An 18,048-nucleotide genomic window follows, 5' to 3' on the forward strand; every position below is an offset into this window, starting at 1 on the left:
TGCAAAAAGAAATTAGAAAGATACTGCAAATGTTAAAAATGTTTTTATATTTGACATGTATACCTTACCTCACATTCATTTTTCGCTAAAGTTATTTGCCCGTTGAGCCTGCTTCCCTCAGACAGGCCGCACAATTGCTCCAGTCGTCGTCGAGATAAACTGAACAATTCTGTGCCGTTCATATTTTCAAACTTTTTACAAATTCTGAAAGTAACATATATTCTTAAGTATTAAATAATTAACGGAGTTTGATTATTAACATTAAAATTATATTTTAATCAATACTTTTGCGAGAATCCCTTTGCTGTCAACCAACTCTGAACTTCCCGACATGTCGAATGTTGATTCAACCAAATTTCCTGGGTGTTCTCATCGCTTGGTGAACTCGCTTTCTTTTCCCGGAATATTTTTAGAACAAATTTCAACTCCTTTTGAACTTCTTGTTGACCGGAATTACCTTTTGGTATTGAAATCGTGTTATTAATACATTCAATAGTAATTATAGCTTCTAATTTAATACTTAAAAATAATTACATTCTTTACATTCAAATTTCCGTCTCTTATTCCAAGTAAAGTTGGATTTAAACAAATATAAAGTGGCTTAGCGAGATAAAAATTAATATCCGAGTCTAGTACTCACCATTGAAGAGCTTGTTTGTTTTCGAAGCGTCCGCTTTATTAAATGTAAAACTTGACGGCACAGATTTTTGAGTGTGAAGCAATGGAATAGATCCTATTGGCGTTGGGGGTGGCGGTGGCGGAGGTGGTGGTGGTGACGTTGGAAGTATTTCCGACGAAGCTAATCCCAACACAGGTGATGCCGGTGCTGATCTCGGTGGAAAAGTCACTGGTGCTGATTTTAATGGGAGTAATATTGGGCTAGACTTCAATAGAGATAGCGTTGGTGCTGATTTCGATGTGGATAATTTTGGTGCCATTTCTGATACGAGTGGCGTTGATAGTGGTAATTCAGATGTGGGTACCTCGGGCGGTGGTGTTAGTGCTTGCGGTAAAGCTACTGTCTCGTCGGGTATTATTACATCTAGTATGATATTGCGAGGTGGTGAATGCACTTCCACGATGCTTTGTTGCGTCTTCAACTTCTCGTACGGCTGAGAGATACTCTCGGTGGAAGAAATGCTAGATCTACTGCTCCTGCTGATGGCTCCATTGAATAAACTAACGTCGTCTGAAATATAGTTTTATATTAATTAGGTACATAAATAAAAATATCCCAGAAAAGAAACGATAGATTATTTATCACAATAAATACTTGATTTGTTACACAGATAAATGCATGCCAATTAATACAAACGGGTTTGATATAAAAATATGTGAAAAGGCTGTAACTTACCCCGAAGCTTTCGAACACAAAATAACTACACAGTTTTATATTGGACGAACACTAAGCATATATATATATATATATATATGTATATGTATATAAGCCATCACGTAATAATACCTTAGATTTTACGACATAAATTAAATTTTTACCAATAGGGAGTACTGAATCGCCGGTCATCTTATGTGTGTATATGTTCGTTACATCAGTTGTATTTTTTATCATTGCATTAAATCATAAAATAAAACGATGCTATAATTACTGTCATTGTAATTCGCAGGTGTCAAGAAAAGTGACGGCGATGATTCCTCGCATGAGTAAAATGTTTATTAATAATAAGTGATGTACACATATATATAAAAAAAAAAAAAAAAAAATTACAGTAAAATGGGGAAATATATACTGATGGTTCGCATTTCCGGCCCGTGTGGACACATACGCACGCGCACATACACACATACATACAAAACGTCAAATTAATACTTTGATCGATTGCAAAATACAAATAAGAAGATAACGTTATAGTCTACCTTTCTTTTACCTTTATACATTATAAACTCTTATGAAAAATATACGTCGCGTTTCTAAATTGTCGTATTGTAAAGAACGATTACGATATAACATCACAATCTAATAATAAATAAAGGAATATGAAGAGTATGTATCTGTAACGGAGAAAAAAAAAATAACAAAAAAGCTTGTACTGCTTGTCCACGTTTATTATATTGTTCATTGACTTCTTGGTCGACTAGTTATTACCTCGTTTAAGTCAACACTTTGATATATGTAGGTTTAAATATATGACAAAATAAATTAAATAATGCAACTCGCAAAAAAAAAAAAAAAAGTGATAGCATCAATTCGATAAAATCGATTCCATGTTTTATGCTTGTACACTTATTCTCTTTGTTTTCCTACGGCAAAGAATTATAATTGAGAAATATATCGAGAGAAGCTCAAATTTCATTTTACACAACAATATTAACGCAAGTCGTTAAAAATCAATTACAAAAAATTAATTTTTTTTGTCATCATCTCGTGTTTCTGTATTTTTTATATTTTTTTTATCTTTATGAAAATTTATCGCATATATCTCTTTTCTCTCAGTTCTATATTTTCTCGTATTCCCTTTGGTCGTTTGTACAAGCTTATTTACATTAATATGCACAAAATGCATGCGACAATGACACGTACAAGCAAAATCGGCAAAAAGTTTTGTTGCGTCAATAAAAGCTATTGATAATATGGAGAAATGTAGAAACACGTCATCAGGTATGTATATTAAAAATTCCACTTCTTCCGTTCTTGCACATTCTCCCGAATTTTTATCAAGAGCTTTTATTAAATTCGTAGAATTTTTTTTTTTTTTACACTTAAGCCCCAGTAAGGACAACGGACAAACACAGCTATAATTTCAACGGATTATATCCTCTCTAGGTAGATATTATATCGTCTCAACTAATTTATCTGTTTACATACAGGTATCATATACTTATATCATTTCATACTCTGAATGCTTTATTAATATAAGTACTTTTTAATCGAAGAAAATGTCCGATCTTAATGGATTTAACATCCAATATTGTAACATTTTCACTTATCAAATAATATGTATGGTGAATTCTTTAGTCATTATAAACTACGCAACTAAATTTGGTTAGTCGATAAATACAAAAGATAATATATGACGATACGATCAATTATCAGAGATATAGCATTAAAAACTAGCTGGTAACTCTCAACCACGTTAATTGCTGGATAATTGACATAATATTTTAATTAGAAGCGTTGCAAATTTCGTTATTCAATTAAATGCTTTTAAATGTGGTTGATAGTCACTGTTACCCAACAGCTAACAGATCTCATTAGTAAACGGCTTATTAATTAATTTTATACTAAACGTGGTTTTAAAATCTTGATTTTTGAAAAAATTAATTTTGTTATCGTACTTTTATTTTTAATTAATATTAATCGCAATGTCTGCATTTATGATAATGATACATCTGTGATAATGATAATAAAGAGTCAGCAAAATAATTAATTTGAAAGTATAAATTGTTATGAGGAATCATATCATATAAATGGAATAGAATTATTACTTGAGATATTTAAAATTTTTTATACTTATTAATTTTTTTAACATAACCGTATAGATTATTACAATATTGTAATCATTACACAAGACATAGATGGATAATGGCCTTGTAGCGCAAAGGATATGCAAACGGTATACTTGTATATATAAAAGAAAAGCAAAATTTACCGATGTCACTCTATAAACAATACATATTTATAGATCAGAATAATTGAAAGGAATTGCTATGCAAAGAACTTCGAATACCACGCCCCCGTTACAATTTTATGAATGGCTTACATTCACGTATGTACATGTTTAGAAAAATCATTAGATATTACAATATTCTTTCGTGAGAATGCTAATTGAAATGCTAATTGGACGACGATCTAATTATGCTACAGTTCGTTAACAGTCTAACGTGATGTACGTTCTCTTATGTATATCTCTTAAAAAATGTATATTACTTTCATTAGATTTAATATCTCTTTAATATTACGATCATGTTTTCATAATTGTTCAATCTTGGAAGACATTCGAAGTTGTTAAAAAAAAAAAAAAAAAAAATCTTATTTCATATAAGAGGTGATTGAAAGTTGTGAAATTCACAACTTGATATTTTCCTATTTCTCAAAAATTGTTTAAATTTGGATAAAAATGGGAGACATACAGTCGCAAGTCGAATAGTGACTTAAAAATATCGAAATTCACCTTTTTTCCCAAGTCTTTCCTTTCTCACCCAATCAGCAGGAGCTGGTGGTGGAATTGCATGCGTTCGATGTGTCGTTTCTGGACCTGGACTAGTGCTGGTTCTTTCAATTTCCGAATCCTGTTATACATAATCAATTTATTATAAATTTACATATATATGGTATAATTAGCGTAATTAAAAAAAAAAAAAAAAAAAAAATCTCATATAATTGACGTTTACGCCTGTTGCACTATTCAAAATTATTTATAAAGATTAATCGAATTAACTGAAGATTTACCTACATTCAATAATTTAATGATTCTCACCTCGTAATTATAACCGTGCCCTTGCCTCGGATATCTACTGGTATATAAAGGATTATTGAAGACGTCATTGTCAGCAGAATGAGTAGCGGGATTATGCGGCGTAACAATGGTGTGCGGTACGTGAGCGACCTGCCCCCGAGAGTTCCTCGCTTTCCACCATTTCCTGCTATCGTCAAGAATCTCCAGATATTCGCCCCTGACTACCGTAAGCTCTTTATCGTTGTTTGCAGTTCGTGGATACGTGACTTGTACAATTTTAGCATGGCGTGTTACCAATTCATCCAACCAAGCCTCCTGTGCTCTTTCTATACCGGTTGCTGCTCTAGGAGCTCTTTCAATCGAGTCTACGGAAATGTCGCTATGCGCCCTGGTTTGATCCACTCTTTCCTCGCGGCCGTACAATTCTGAGCTCGGCCCATAATTTCTATCGAAATATTCGTTGCCGCCACGCTCCTCCCGACTCTCGTACTCAAGGTAATCGCTACTATAATGTGATTCATCTACGTCGCGGTGATTGTAGTAAGGATCATTTTGTTGTTCTGGTAACTCGTCCCTTTTTTGTTTGTCCGCATTCAATAATGATGCCAAGTGATCGTGATCTCTGTCCTCAGGGATGGGATATTCTGGTGACCAACCGTCCATGAAAATTGGATGATACGGTGGGACGTGTCCCTTCCATTGATCGCGCGGTATTAGCCATGTATCGCCCAATGAGTGCCAAAGCTCGGTCTCTTTGCTGGTGACGCAGTTTATCAGCAGATTGACTGCTTCCCGCGTGAGAAGCGGCGATACTACTTTACTAGGTAAATTGGGATCGTAATTAGTATCGTGAGAAGCGTCCACGATAAGCGCGAGCGGCGTAAAGAGAAAATGTACGAGTTCTGGCGCGTTGGGATCGTGAATATGCGCTTTGAGCTTGGCCAGTAAATTGAATGAGAGCTTAAACTTCTGGAAAAGATCAATAAACTCCATCTCGGGTGGCGGCTTTGCTCTCATTGTTAACATACCATCACCGAGATTTCTTTTCTTCGACTTTCGATTACGTCGACGACGTTCTAATTCTCGAGACGCCGCAGCTGCGTGTTGTAGACGTGCAATAAACTTTTCGATATCATCGAAGCAATGATTTAAAATCGTCACATCGCGTTCGTACTTCTCCGACGATGTCGATGATACCTCGTCATTGTTCTCCTCTCGAGAAATGTCGTTTTGCCCGTCTGCTATGTTAAATTGAGAAATATTCAATATATTAATATTATATTATGATTTATTCAAGAGTTGTAGAGTTTCGATGCGATTGTTTTAATTTAATGATAAAAATTGTATATTCACCATTCGCTGCATTGAAAGCAGATACTTGTTCTCTGACATTGATGCCATTCAAGGGAGGTTCTGGAGGTGGTAAGGCAGGTGGTGGTGGAATATGCCCCCTAGGACCGCGTGGCGAGCCACCTGTGACCAGTTTTCCCATTTGCAACATTTTTAAATCCTCGACAAGATCCTGCGCCGATACACTTTGACATTGAAATATGTGCATTTCCGCTCGCTGACCAGAACCACTATCATCGGCTACCGTAAACACTAAAATATTGTTATACATCTCCATGGGATCTCTCGACGTAAATGCCGTTGGTTCCTGTATCAAGGAAGCTGGGAATCGCTCCATGATGGCCTAAAATTATTAATCACATATGATAATCATATTACTTGTAACTCTCAGCCAATTAATTTTGTTTACGATACCACTTTATTACGGTCTCGAAGACTGTAACAGTTCTTTGTATCGAGAATCAAAAATGCGGCATAATATATAGATCTAATTAAGAGCATCGTTAAGTGCCGCAAAATAATGTTTCTCGGATCGCAGGGTATTTACAGTAGAACCTGTATGGCCTTAAAAAAGAAAAATTACCCCCGTTTCGTTGTCCATGATAAGGACCCAGTTTCGCTCGAGACGGAGCTGCATTTTTTGACTCCAAATGCCATTGCTTTTCTCCAGCTGTAGAAGGCGGCGCATACCATCCGCCGGATAAACAATACCGGTTTCCTTCGTGACGGTGAACGTGGCCAAGTGTTCCATCATATACGTCGGCTCCGAACTGCTAGCGCGACCGCCAGAAGTGCTTGATGGCCCACTGGAACCGCCATCTAAACCGTGACATTTACTTTTAATAAATTGCTCAATTTAAAATTTATTTCTTAATATTTTTCGTTCGGTTTCATTATTCTTTATACACCAAAAAAAAAAAGAAAAATGTGGATATAATTGAATAATACATTCAACTAGCAATCATTTCATCACTTCAAATACATGTGCTTTTAAGTTAAACATGCGTTAGTATCAAAAACGTGATATTTTCGCAAATTAACAATTTTTCTACTTGACAGTCCGTGATCACACTTTTTTTTTTTTTTTTTTGCTCAACGCTTAGTTTTCTCAGTGTATAATCATTTCAGTTTCCTGCAACTCTTTAATTAACGTTAATTTTCACAATGTCGCTAAATTTCTTTCAAATTTTTTTTTTTTTTTTTTTTATTGCATGCGATGATATTTAAATTGCCTTAATTCAGGTTCTACGTGTAGCAAGTAATTTTTTATTCTTATTTTCTTTATAAGATTTATGATAATCGGATTTGATTGCCAGACAAACGGTACATTAGCAAATGATAATTCATTTCGGATTGTAATTAACTTGTTAATTCCACTAGTAGGTACAATCTAAACGAGCAGGTTGCTCACCTTTATTGTAAGCGGGACTGTGACCACTGTTGTAGTACGGCATGGTACCCAGGATGTATCGCGCTGATTATAACTGAAACACACGAGTCAAAGTTCCCATTACAAAACGTATCGCTGAAAAGAGGGTACGAATTATGTGTCGGACAATAAATTCCTCACAGAAGGGAGCGAGGGCCCGGCGAAAATCTTAATTGGGGCCCTTGGAGTTTGCGAGGGTCCGTTTAATTTATGCCCGCCCGGTTTCGCCGCTTTTCATTTCGGATCGCGTGGATATCGCGCCGTGAGTAAGTAGCCGGGTTCAATAACTTTAATGACAGTAACGAGCATCGACGTATGCACGTATATCCGGCTATCGGGTCAGCAGTGCCATACTTGGCGTTCAAGAAAGTCAGCGGAAAGCAGCGGGGACCCCTCGCCAAAGTGAAATTCCGACGAGCTTCATTCGTTTGCCAGACATGTCTGGAATTCCTCCTTTTCCTCCTCCTCCGACCCGCCACGTCCACCTGTCGTTCGCTAAACTTCAACTTTTCGAAGGTGAAACCTTCAGTGAGCTCGTGGAGCTAATCGCTCGTGCGGACGTGTAACTCGGCGCCGAGAGCAACTTTGTCCACTTTTCACTTCCTTCTTATACCTGTTTCGTGATTGCGCTAAGCGCGATCCTTACGCACAATTAACGTGCCACCAAGATTTCCTAAATATCACGTTTTTTTCTTTTTTTGTTTTCTTTGTTGTTTTTTTTAACGTACGATTATTTAACGCGCGATATTTCTGTTTAGTGAAAATAAAACTATGTATATGACCGGTTCTATCGCCCGTACACGTAATTTCCGCATGTGTGATTTGATTGGAGTAACGTGGAGGGATATTTTGTTGAAATTTTAACGCATATTTATGACGCAAGCAATTTCGAAACTGTGAAACTACTGCAGTATTTTTTCTTCCCAGCGGAAAGTTTGATTCGTTTATCGTTTCGTGTAAATTGACACGCCGCGCAGAATCTACACATCTGACGGTGGATCGTTCCCGATGGCGAAGAGAAACGAAGGCGACAATTCGTTTTTGCATAGCCGTGTCAAGAATGTGAAATTATCTGAATTCATTCCACGAGAAATTTCTCCATAATCGTCCTAATATTAATCGCGCATGCGAATGCGCAACTGCTTGAAAAGTATACTCGGAGAAAAAGAAAAAAAAAAAAAAGAGGAACAGAAGAATGCGAATAATAACATAAATCTAAATTGATCACTTTTGATGGGCGTGTGTATCTGTGTGTAGAATAAAAATTTAAAAGAGATATGCACATTTTCTCCACGAATCGGTGTTAAAATGATGACTTTTGTATTCTGCTAATTTTATCTAAATGACCTAAACGAGCCTCGTGATAACGCATTGGAGTGTAAATACTTGTTCAATGAGTCTCGTAAATACGTTCAACTGCGAGTTTGTCAATTGCATTTGCATAACTGCACGTCAATCACTCTTTCATAACGATAAATCATATTAACGAGTTCATGTGAATGGAAACTAGCTGGGAAAGAAAGAAAAAAAAAAAAAAAAAATTATGCGTTTCCTGCGATATCCAATTCATTTTTATTTCGCGGAAAAGGATTTCCAAGAAAAGAGCTGCGAATGATATTAAAAAATGGTTATAAAACTTTTCAAGATTTATAAGCGCAATAATAACGTAATCTTCAAATTGTGGAGTAAATTAATTACAGTGTAAATGATATAAAAGTAACTGTTGCATGTGAAGAATAACGACCTGCACCTCACAGCAATGTTTTGCGCGAACGGTAACGTTTTAGAAGACAACGGAAAATATTCGCAGAGATCTTTCTTAAGGTTTTCACCTCTTCTACTTGTATGGATCTTCGCCTCTATTTGGGACGGCCATTCTTCGAGTCATTAAATTGTAGTTTAATTGTTTAGTTCGCTGCGCCCGTTTATAGTTTCGAAAGTGCAAACAAGCGCTTCTAATCGCACGAGCAGTCAGGCGTTTCGCTTCGAAATGTTCTTTCGCGACTCTTTAATGATTCCCCCAGCTAAATCGGTCGCTAAACGTAAGATCCGTTCGGCACATAAGAATTAATAATGAGGAGACTCCTGTTAAACGATGGGCAATCTCGATTTGCTTTCACCGACGTTGACGGACCGTTCGGAAGCAATTTTGCACTTTACGATAGAATTGGATATCGTGAGAACGCAAGAGCAGCATTGTTTTATGACAGACATGCCAATTTCGCACAATGACAAGTATAGTGCTAATAACACTGAACGGACTGTTCTTTACATCAAATAATAATCATATTATTACAGAATACGAAATGTAATACTCGATATTTCATGTATTGCACGTATTCACGTATTATTAATTTTTATATATTTACTCGTACACAGACACGCGCACGCACACACATCTTCGTTAAATTTGTTAATTAAAAATTAATAAGACGACGTCGATGTAGCAGAGCGGATTAAAAGTACGGATCGTATAGAATATGAAATATAACTATTTCGCCAGAGCGAGTTCTCACGCACCGCAGGTAGCTACGACTCGACGTGAAAGAATTCCTGTTCGCAACGCGGTTCTAATGCTGGCCTAAGGATCTCAACGGAGGCCTAACACACGGCAGTCACGGCAAAAAGGGAAGGGAAAAGGAAAGAAGGTGAGTGGGCTTCGGTGTATGCCTCTCCGCCAGACCAGAGTTACCAATGCGTTTCGATCCTGCATACCAGAAATTCCTAATCGACGCTCTGAATTCATAGGCTTCAACGTGGAACTGTGAATTGCCAAAAATTAATATTCCTTAACGGCGCCAGGTACACGAGCCAATCGAAACCAACCGGTCAAATCTAAAATAATTACGTTTTTGAGAAAAAAAAAAAAAAAAATTTAATTATTTATATTTAGTTAAAGAAGAATTTTTCTCACACGTCGTATAATTTTTTTTTTTCCCCTCAATATTGGCTCGTGATGTATCGTAGCTATAAAATGTTCCTCGTGTCTTCAAATAGGAATGTACTCATTATGCTAACGACAGTCGGATTCAATAATTCTTTTTCCAAAGTCGAGAAACGAACGCGATATTGGCGGTATGCAAATGTAATCTCGAGAAATAAACGCACGTGTGGAAAGCTTTCTGCAAGTACCCGACGCGGGATATCAATTTTTTAAAGTTTGCGAAGATTGGATTATGCAAATGCTTCGGTCGGTGCAATTGAAAAGGGACATTACATCGGAGTCATCATCGAAGACACAATAGTTTACTACTTTACTATAAAACTCTGAGAAAGGAAGAGCATAAATTTTATTACGGCAAATAAAATGTTTCGAAGGCTTCCTAAGATTTTTCGCGCATTGTTCCACTTTTAACTCCTTATGAATATTTTTCTTTTTTGTTTTTTTTTTTTTTGCGCTTAAAGTGGAAAATTCTAAATGTAATTTTCGCCCATGCCAATGGGTTTAACAACCTTGGACATGGTCGAGATGTTCCACGCACTAGCGACGGAAGGGAATGCGAGCAAGTATTTTGTTGCTCGTGTGCGAACGCGAACGCAAGCTCGATGATAAATCGAGATGATGCACATTTTACGACGCGTACTTTACGATTCATGTATACGAACGTTCCGTTAACGAAGGTATAAATTCTGTATTCTTTCGCGACATTCTTGCTAAATGAAAAATTCGATAGATAAAAGACAGCTGCGGCGTGAACGATAAGCTGCGTCAAAAATCTTTAATTTAAATCACACGATTAATCTAAAAAAAAAAATTTACCAGATGTACTCTCACCCCTTTCCATTTTTATTAAACATTTCAATAAAATGATAATTATACACCTGAGAAACGGAGAAAAAGTAAGTTCAAATAATCGTTACGATTGTGCAAAATAAATTTGGAATGCTGATTCTGTGGAACTTGCGGAATAGGAGAGATTAATTTAAAAATAAAAATTTCTTTCAAAGCGCGACTTTAGATCCTTCCGCCTTTCCGGAACATTGATAAATAGACCGTGCGGTGGACGTAGCCTCGTATATCACTCTTTTATAGAATTGAGGTTTATCGAAGTCACGGCGCACCTCGAGAATCGACCTCGGGAATGCAGCACGAGCCGTAATTATGTCTGGATGCACATGCACGTGCGCGTATTGCATCGCGAGCTCGAGAAAACGTAAGCCGGGAGAATGTCTCGATTACGATCCGTCTCTACCATTCTTTACATTTTCCTCCACGCATCTGTTCGGGAAATTAATGATAAATTGAATTTTGCGGAAGACGAGCACGGCAAAGAATCAACATTTCATCCAAACGTTTTCCACGTCGCGCTACTTTCGCAAACGTTCAGCTTTGATGCTTCGTCAACGTTAAACATGTAAAAATTATCAGTATAAAATCCAAGTTCGTACCTTTTCAATGTAACCCCGTGGTGAAAAATTAAAATTCTCCGAACTTATAACGGCATCTTTGCTTCCAATCTCGCGTTTCAATCTCTCCTTTACATTTATTCAACGATTTTGTTTATGCGCGATCGGAGCTCGCGTGCTGCGACCGAGTAATATCGCGCTGGTGATTTTTGTTCCTTTTTTTTTTTTCATATACAAGTATTACTGAGGCATAGCCGTGCGGCGATTTACAGGCCAGGAGACGTGCACGCAAATTGTAGTAAAGGTGGTAAAGACATCGACGTCGCAGCCGTAATGTAACTATTCGCGCGACGAATATCGCGTGTTACCGTCAACAACGGCACGCCACTGATGTGCTCATTTACAATTCTTATGTCGTCGTTATCGCTCTTGATTAAATTTCGTTCTGACAGTTTATATGCTTTTTTATAAATACAGCAATCATACATGATTATTATGTCATTCTCCCTGACCGTTTCGTAATTATTACTTAATGATGTTCAAGATATTAACTCTATACACGTTTGGGACCCTCCTGTAATATATATGGAAACGCATGTGGGTTGCATATGCAAATTGTAGAAAGCGTGGAAAATGTTGAGTGCTGATAACTTGCACTTGATCAATTGCAGTCAGTCAAGAGTAATTCGATATTCTTCCAATAGTCTTTATCCATAATCAATCACCATTTATCTACATGCGTTTATTTAAACGGCTATTTAACATTCTAACGGATAACGCTCATTTTCTTGAAAAAAAAAAAAAAAAAAATACTGGAATAATAAATTTTAATAAAGAAGTCGATCTAGGAGGAATAACCTTGTATAAACGGCATTTTCACACGGAACTGAATGAAACTTGAGCCGTTCCACTCTCATACATCCGTAAGATTAACACGCCGGCGCAGTGCCGGTGAGGCACACGTTGAAAGTAAATACGTCGCGTACGTGAGCGCCTATATGAGTGATGAAAAAGTAGAAAGAAAGTTACCAATGCACCACGCCACGCATACCTACGGCGATCCGTTCGCGTCTCGTTGCGAACGAGTTTTGCGGCGAATGGCCCGAATCCGCGGCGGCGCGAACAAACTTCTCGCTCGAATTGCCACGTTCGCCGATTAAAATCCGCTGAGGATCAATTTCAATTCTTAGACTCGGGCATCCGTTTTGCCGAACGAATCCAATTTGTACGACGGCCACGGCACATTGAATCCCCGCCGGGACGAGATAATCCCCGAGATTAAACGAGTATCAATTTTAATTAGCCGCTTTATGCTAATCCGCGCCCGTACTTGGAGCGCATGAAGGCGCGAGCTTCAAGTTTAATGAACTTGTAGAGATCTCGTGGTTTCCGACGCGATCGGTTGATTCCGAGTATACCTTTCTAATAATTTTATCCGAAGCGAATTCCCAGTCGTGTAAAACGTTCCTTTAATTATGTTAAGAACGTCGACTCTGGGGAGATAACGTAAACTGGCACAAATTCCGACGTGTAAAATCTAATAATAATGATACATGTATATCTCGCGTGAATAAACAATCGATAATAATTTGCAAGTAGTATCGCCAGAAAAAGTGTCTGTGCGCGCGTATCGATAGCTCGCGTACATTGTGCATGCGTATAACACATGCACTTTGCGGCACATTTTACAGCCGCGTAGATGCATCTCGAGATCGCAATTAGTCAGAGGTGACAGAATTTCGCAGGTGACGGTGAATTTACTCTTCGCTCGTACGTCGGCACGTACCTAATAATCACGCGGAGAATCGTCGCCGTCGCATACGAAAGGGACTGGTTCGCGAATGTAAACAACCTATCGAAGCGATATCTACTCGGATGGAATGCGATGCCCGTATGGCGAGCGCATGTTACGACGTTTTTCAGATAACAGAGCCCGCAGGCGGAAAAAAGAGACGCCGAAGGAAGGAATCGACGTAATTATAAAAGTGCACGCTTTTTCGCATCGGGCAATGCCTAACAGCCCGCGAGATAATATAAAACGTATTAAAATGATTGATGTATAAAAGGGAAGGAAAAAATCTTTATGTCTCAAAGCACGAAAACCGCATAACTGGACGACATGTCAATAAAAATTTGCAATGTGTGTCACGGAATCACAGATGTACTAGGAGGTCAACCAACTACAGCTACGTGAAACTACATTTTCCATATGCATGCTAGAGTGAGAAACCAGGGCGAAATCAAAGGCAAATGCATGAAATCAAGATAGAAACGTTCAAGTAGTATTTCGCATTGCAATTAATTGAAATAGCCAGCGGTGAATATCTGAATAAAATTGAACGATAGCTTTGGCTGATTCGATCTTTGAATTACAATATACCAGAAGAGCATTATTTTTTTTTTTTTAAATACCATTTTAAAACGCCATACCGAATAAAATGAACCAAGTAAAATTGTTAATTTTCATTTCGTTACCGTCGGCGGGAATATTCAAACATCGCGTGCTCCCCAAAACGAATATTAATTTAGGACAAGCTCAAATAGAAGTAACTCGGAATGTTGATTTCAATCCGCACGCGCACGCGCTCGCGCATATGGCCGTGTTACATTTCAAGAAACTTGATAAATTCTACATCGGCAACATTCGAAAGCAGAGTCGTTCGACGCGTAGTCTATAACAGGCACTCGCGGATCCGTGTCACAACGATTGTCGGTTTCACGTAGGAGATGACGTAGGTATCCCGTGGGCGTGAATTACAGGTGTCGTTCGACAGTGGGATGCCGCGGACGCGACGACGGGGTTGGATAAGTTCGTACGGAACCCGCCGGCCGGCGCGTTATTATCTCCCGGCGCGGATGACGGAGATTGAAAAATTCATTCTCGCCGATCGCTCAAAGGCTTCGTCGCTCTTATCCGTGCGAATGTAAATAACGATCCACGCGATAATACGACGTACGTTTTCGCGTCTACGATATATGCGCGCGAGGACTCGTCAAAACGATTACGCGCGCCATTACCGATTAAAGACGAACAATACAGTCGTGCCGCGATAGGAATGCAGCTCGTAAATGTCACGGGCGGGGAGTCGAGACCTAACGGGGAACTCGGAGATGTTTATTGCTCTTCTCGCCTTACGAGACACGTCCGTCTTGGACTTGTACCTGCTCAATGAAAAGGCGCCGACGTTATGATCCTCGGCGTGGGGACCCCGAGCTGCGGATATCGCGAGAAGGAGAGACCGATCTCTCTTCACGAGATGCTGCTGCGCGAGTAACGTCCTGCTACTTTCTTAGCCGAGACAAACGCGACGACCATCTTTTAAAACAAATCCACTTTGCATGATTTATAAGCTGCGCTTGGAACAACTGTCTGAAGGAGGTAAAAAAGGAGACTATATGCAACAAGAACGAGGACATCTTCTATGAAAAAAAAGGAAAAAAAAAAAAAAAAAACTATTAAATGTGTAATAATACACAGTTCATTCGTGGGATATTCACGCTATGTGATTATCACGACGTGTCCACCTTTACATCCAAGTTTCATTTTCAATAATATAAAATTAAAGTCTTTTTATGCCCAGTCGTGCGACGTTATGCGTAGCCAATTCTATTGTTTGTGTATAGCCGCTGTTTACAGATAATGAAATTACGAAATCGTGATTCAAATTCGATTAAAGGCATAAGTACAATTCACGGATAAGGGAATGGAGATTGCGAGTTTTACAATCGCGAGATAAATGAAAATGAGGATGATCAAAGGTCGGCGATCGATGAATCATCAGATTATCATAATGATAGCCCGATAAGAATTGGCGAATCGATACCTCGATGGCTATGATGATTGATGTCGCGCGTGTCCAACATAGATAGCGCCTGTCATTATTGTTTCTATCGAATTTGTGCGACAAAATAATTTTTACAGTCTTAATTTCTTTAATTAATTTGCAGAAAAAAAAAAACAAAAAATGACTTTTGAGAACTTCGAAACAGTTGGTAAGTAAATTTCATTAAAGAAATATATAAATTTTCTTGCAAATGTGTTAATAAATACTTGGCGCAAAGAAAAAAAAAAACCGTACAATCTTAATTAGTGTCTCGATTTTATATTCAAGCATTATTGGCAACAGAAACTTATAAAAATGTAATAATTTTGTTATAAAAATTTCTGCCGTTTTTTTTTTTTTTTTTTTAAATAATATTTCACCGAAAATACGCGATAAAGAATTAAGAGAAAAGTCAAGATATTTAAAGACTATAAAATATTTGGCAATTAAAACGTAGTATCGTCCAATTAACGCGTCCAATTTTAACGGCATTTCTCCATCCTTAATTAGCTTCCATCCTTAATTAATTGCGCTTTGAACAAGCGATCTTAACGTTCGTTTTAACGTTTACCCGCTGGAATTGCAATCTGATCGTATATTATCTTTGTGCAATTTTATTGTTTAGATTAAATTACCATTTACTCGTCACAGGTGATACTCGATATAATATGTTGAAACATTTACGTTAAATTACTCTATAAAATGCGTTATTTAACTGAAAAGATACATTACATACATTTCCCCAGTACGTAAAATAAGACGTGTGATTCACATTTATGATTCATACGATGACAGTGATCGTTAATTTTATCGACTTTGGTTTTATTCCTAATACGTATGATACGTGCGCGATTCTTCTTCTTAAAATTTAATTGATAAATTCCAAGACAAATTAACATCGGAGCTAGCCGAGCCTCTTGATCGTTCCAAGCTTAATTCGTTCCAGCTCCGACGTTGGATTCGTGATTTTTAAAAACGGCACTTTGGCGAGCGGATGAAGAGAGAGATGGAGGGACCGGTCCTACTTAATTTTCTCCCATAATCGCGTATTAAAAATTTCCCCCCTGCTCTGTTTCTCGTACATTTCCCGTCGCGATGCTCTTAGAAAAAGTTCGCCAGCTCCGAATAGGCACGATTCGAACTCGAGAGGCGATCCCAGCGAGCAGAGATTCAATTGTCGCTTCTTCGAGTTCGTTAGCGCGATGCTCGCTATCGCTTAGGAATGATGTGCTACGAATTTAACATCGATGACGCGATACGGAGGTAAGATGCAACGGATCGACTCGGAGGCGATTTCTGCGCGGAGCGAGAACGCGAGCGCGCCTCTCGTCAGCCGCGGTTTTGATCCGCCGTGCGTTCTCTCGTCGGTCGCGGGCCAAGCCAGGCAGGCACGCAACGCGGCCATGCACGTTACGGAGGACGGCAACAGGTGTGCGCGACCGGACGATTCACCTCGACGCTGCAACGGTGCCGCTTGGAGCGTTGCGACGGCCTCACGTTCCCTCGCACGATTTCCGGAGTACCGTGTCTCTCCCTCTCCCTCTCTCTCTCTTCCTCTCACCTTCTCGTGACGTGTCGATCGGCCCAGGCGAGGACGCGGGTAAACGCAAAGGCCAACGCGCGACAAACGGGATCGCTTACCTTATTTACAGATTTTTCACGAAGCGCCGCGCGCGCGCGCGCACCCGCATCCAAGAAACGCAGCCAGTCCCAGGAGGGGCCGGAGGTGAAAGAGGCACTCCTTCTGCACTTCTCGATCCCGAGGCGGTGGGCTCACGACAGCGACAGATTCACGTAACGAACATGCTCGACCGCGAATGCTTGGGAGACTAATCCGTCCGTAATCCACGATCTCGACGCACCGTCGCGTTACCTGCTCCAGTCTGAAGCCTCTAGGTGCGCTGCGGGTAACGTGACGTGCCATTGGTCGAGTGCCGCGAAATCGACATGGCGGTTGGGCCCGCTGAATCGGCAAACTTCGGCCCGATGCCTTAAGCCCGTACCGTCGTGGAGTTTTGCCGCGAGATTTTTGCGACGCGGAAGAGTCCCTCGGCCAGCTTCGCAGACGTATTTTCTTCTCCTGCAGATTTTGTTTCCCGGCGAAATTGGACGTCCCATCAATTATGGTAATAATAAGTCACATCGGTTATATATTAATCGCACAATGAAAACGTAGGTCGAGGGACTGCATTCAAATCGTACTGCGTGTGCCGTGAAAAGCGAAGAAATCCGAAGACCTGTATCTTGAGCCAATAGAAGTACCTGTTATAAAGGTAAATTTGTGAGGAATGTAACTTGGGAAAAGGTGGGATACACCTGCTGGGAATGCATTTAACATCATCGCGTGAATATTGCAATAATAAATTTTCTAATTTTGTTTTTTTAAACGTCACTCAGAACGAGACAAAATCAAAATTAATTCAATTTAAAACTTATCAAAAACTAAGAAATTAATAAGTGTTAGAACTCAAACAAATTACAAGGAACTTTGATAAAGTTGCAACTAAACCTGGGTATTGCATATGTCAATTACTTGCATTAATTAACATTGCTAACGTAGACCACAATTTTTTTATAAAAATAATTTTAACTAATAAGAAAACATTTACAGATAATTAAATCGCCACACATTCTTATACTTTGCAAAATAAATGTAATGATAATCAAATAATTGTAATAGGAA

At 38.8% G+C, this 18,048-nt stretch overlaps 2 protein-coding genes across 5 annotated transcripts in view; one reads left to right on the forward strand and one right to left on the reverse strand.

Moving 5' to 3' along the window:
* Positions 1-2,192, forward strand: part of Crmp (Collapsin Response Mediator Protein) — an 18,439-nt gene extending 16,247 nt beyond the window's left edge. For all 3 annotated transcript variants that reach the window (XM_070655847.1, XM_070655846.1, XM_070655849.1), the window contains one exon: positions 1,626-2,192. In XM_070655847.1, the coding sequence (XP_070511948.1) occupies positions 1,626-1,641 (16 nt within the window). In that variant the 3' untranslated portion in view covers positions 1,642-2,192. The remainder of the gene's footprint in view (positions 1-1,625) is intronic.
* LOC139102133 (epidermal growth factor receptor kinase substrate 8) overlaps positions 1-17,230 on the reverse strand; it is a 19,145-nt gene extending 1,915 nt beyond the window's left edge. Inside the window, exons 1-9 of one of the 2 annotated variants that reach the window (XM_070655838.1) lie at positions 17,007-17,230; positions 7,177-7,249; positions 6,349-6,584; positions 5,769-6,108; positions 4,437-5,653; positions 4,131-4,248; positions 641-1,189; positions 286-457; positions 69-204 (exon numbers count right to left, since the gene is read on the reverse strand). In XM_070655838.1, coding sequence (XP_070511939.1) covers positions 69-204; positions 286-457; positions 641-1,189; positions 4,131-4,248; positions 4,437-5,653; positions 5,769-6,108; positions 6,349-6,584; positions 7,177-7,219 — 2,811 coding nt within the window. In that variant the 5' untranslated portion in view covers positions 7,220-7,249; positions 17,007-17,230. Of the gene's footprint in view, positions 1-68; positions 205-285; positions 458-640; positions 1,190-4,130; positions 4,249-4,436; positions 5,657-5,768; positions 6,109-6,348; positions 6,585-7,176; positions 7,250-17,006 lie in introns of both variants that reach the window. The other variant, XM_070655836.1, reaches the window with a different exon arrangement.
* Between the last annotated feature and the right edge of the window lie 818 nt (positions 17,231-18,048).

The sequence above is a fragment of the Cardiocondyla obscurior genome, linkage group LG04 (genome assembly GCF_019399895.1).
Source record: "Cardiocondyla obscurior isolate alpha-2009 linkage group LG04, Cobs3.1, whole genome shotgun sequence".
In the NCBI taxonomy this organism is placed as follows: domain Eukaryota; kingdom Metazoa; phylum Arthropoda; class Insecta; order Hymenoptera; family Formicidae; genus Cardiocondyla; species Cardiocondyla obscurior.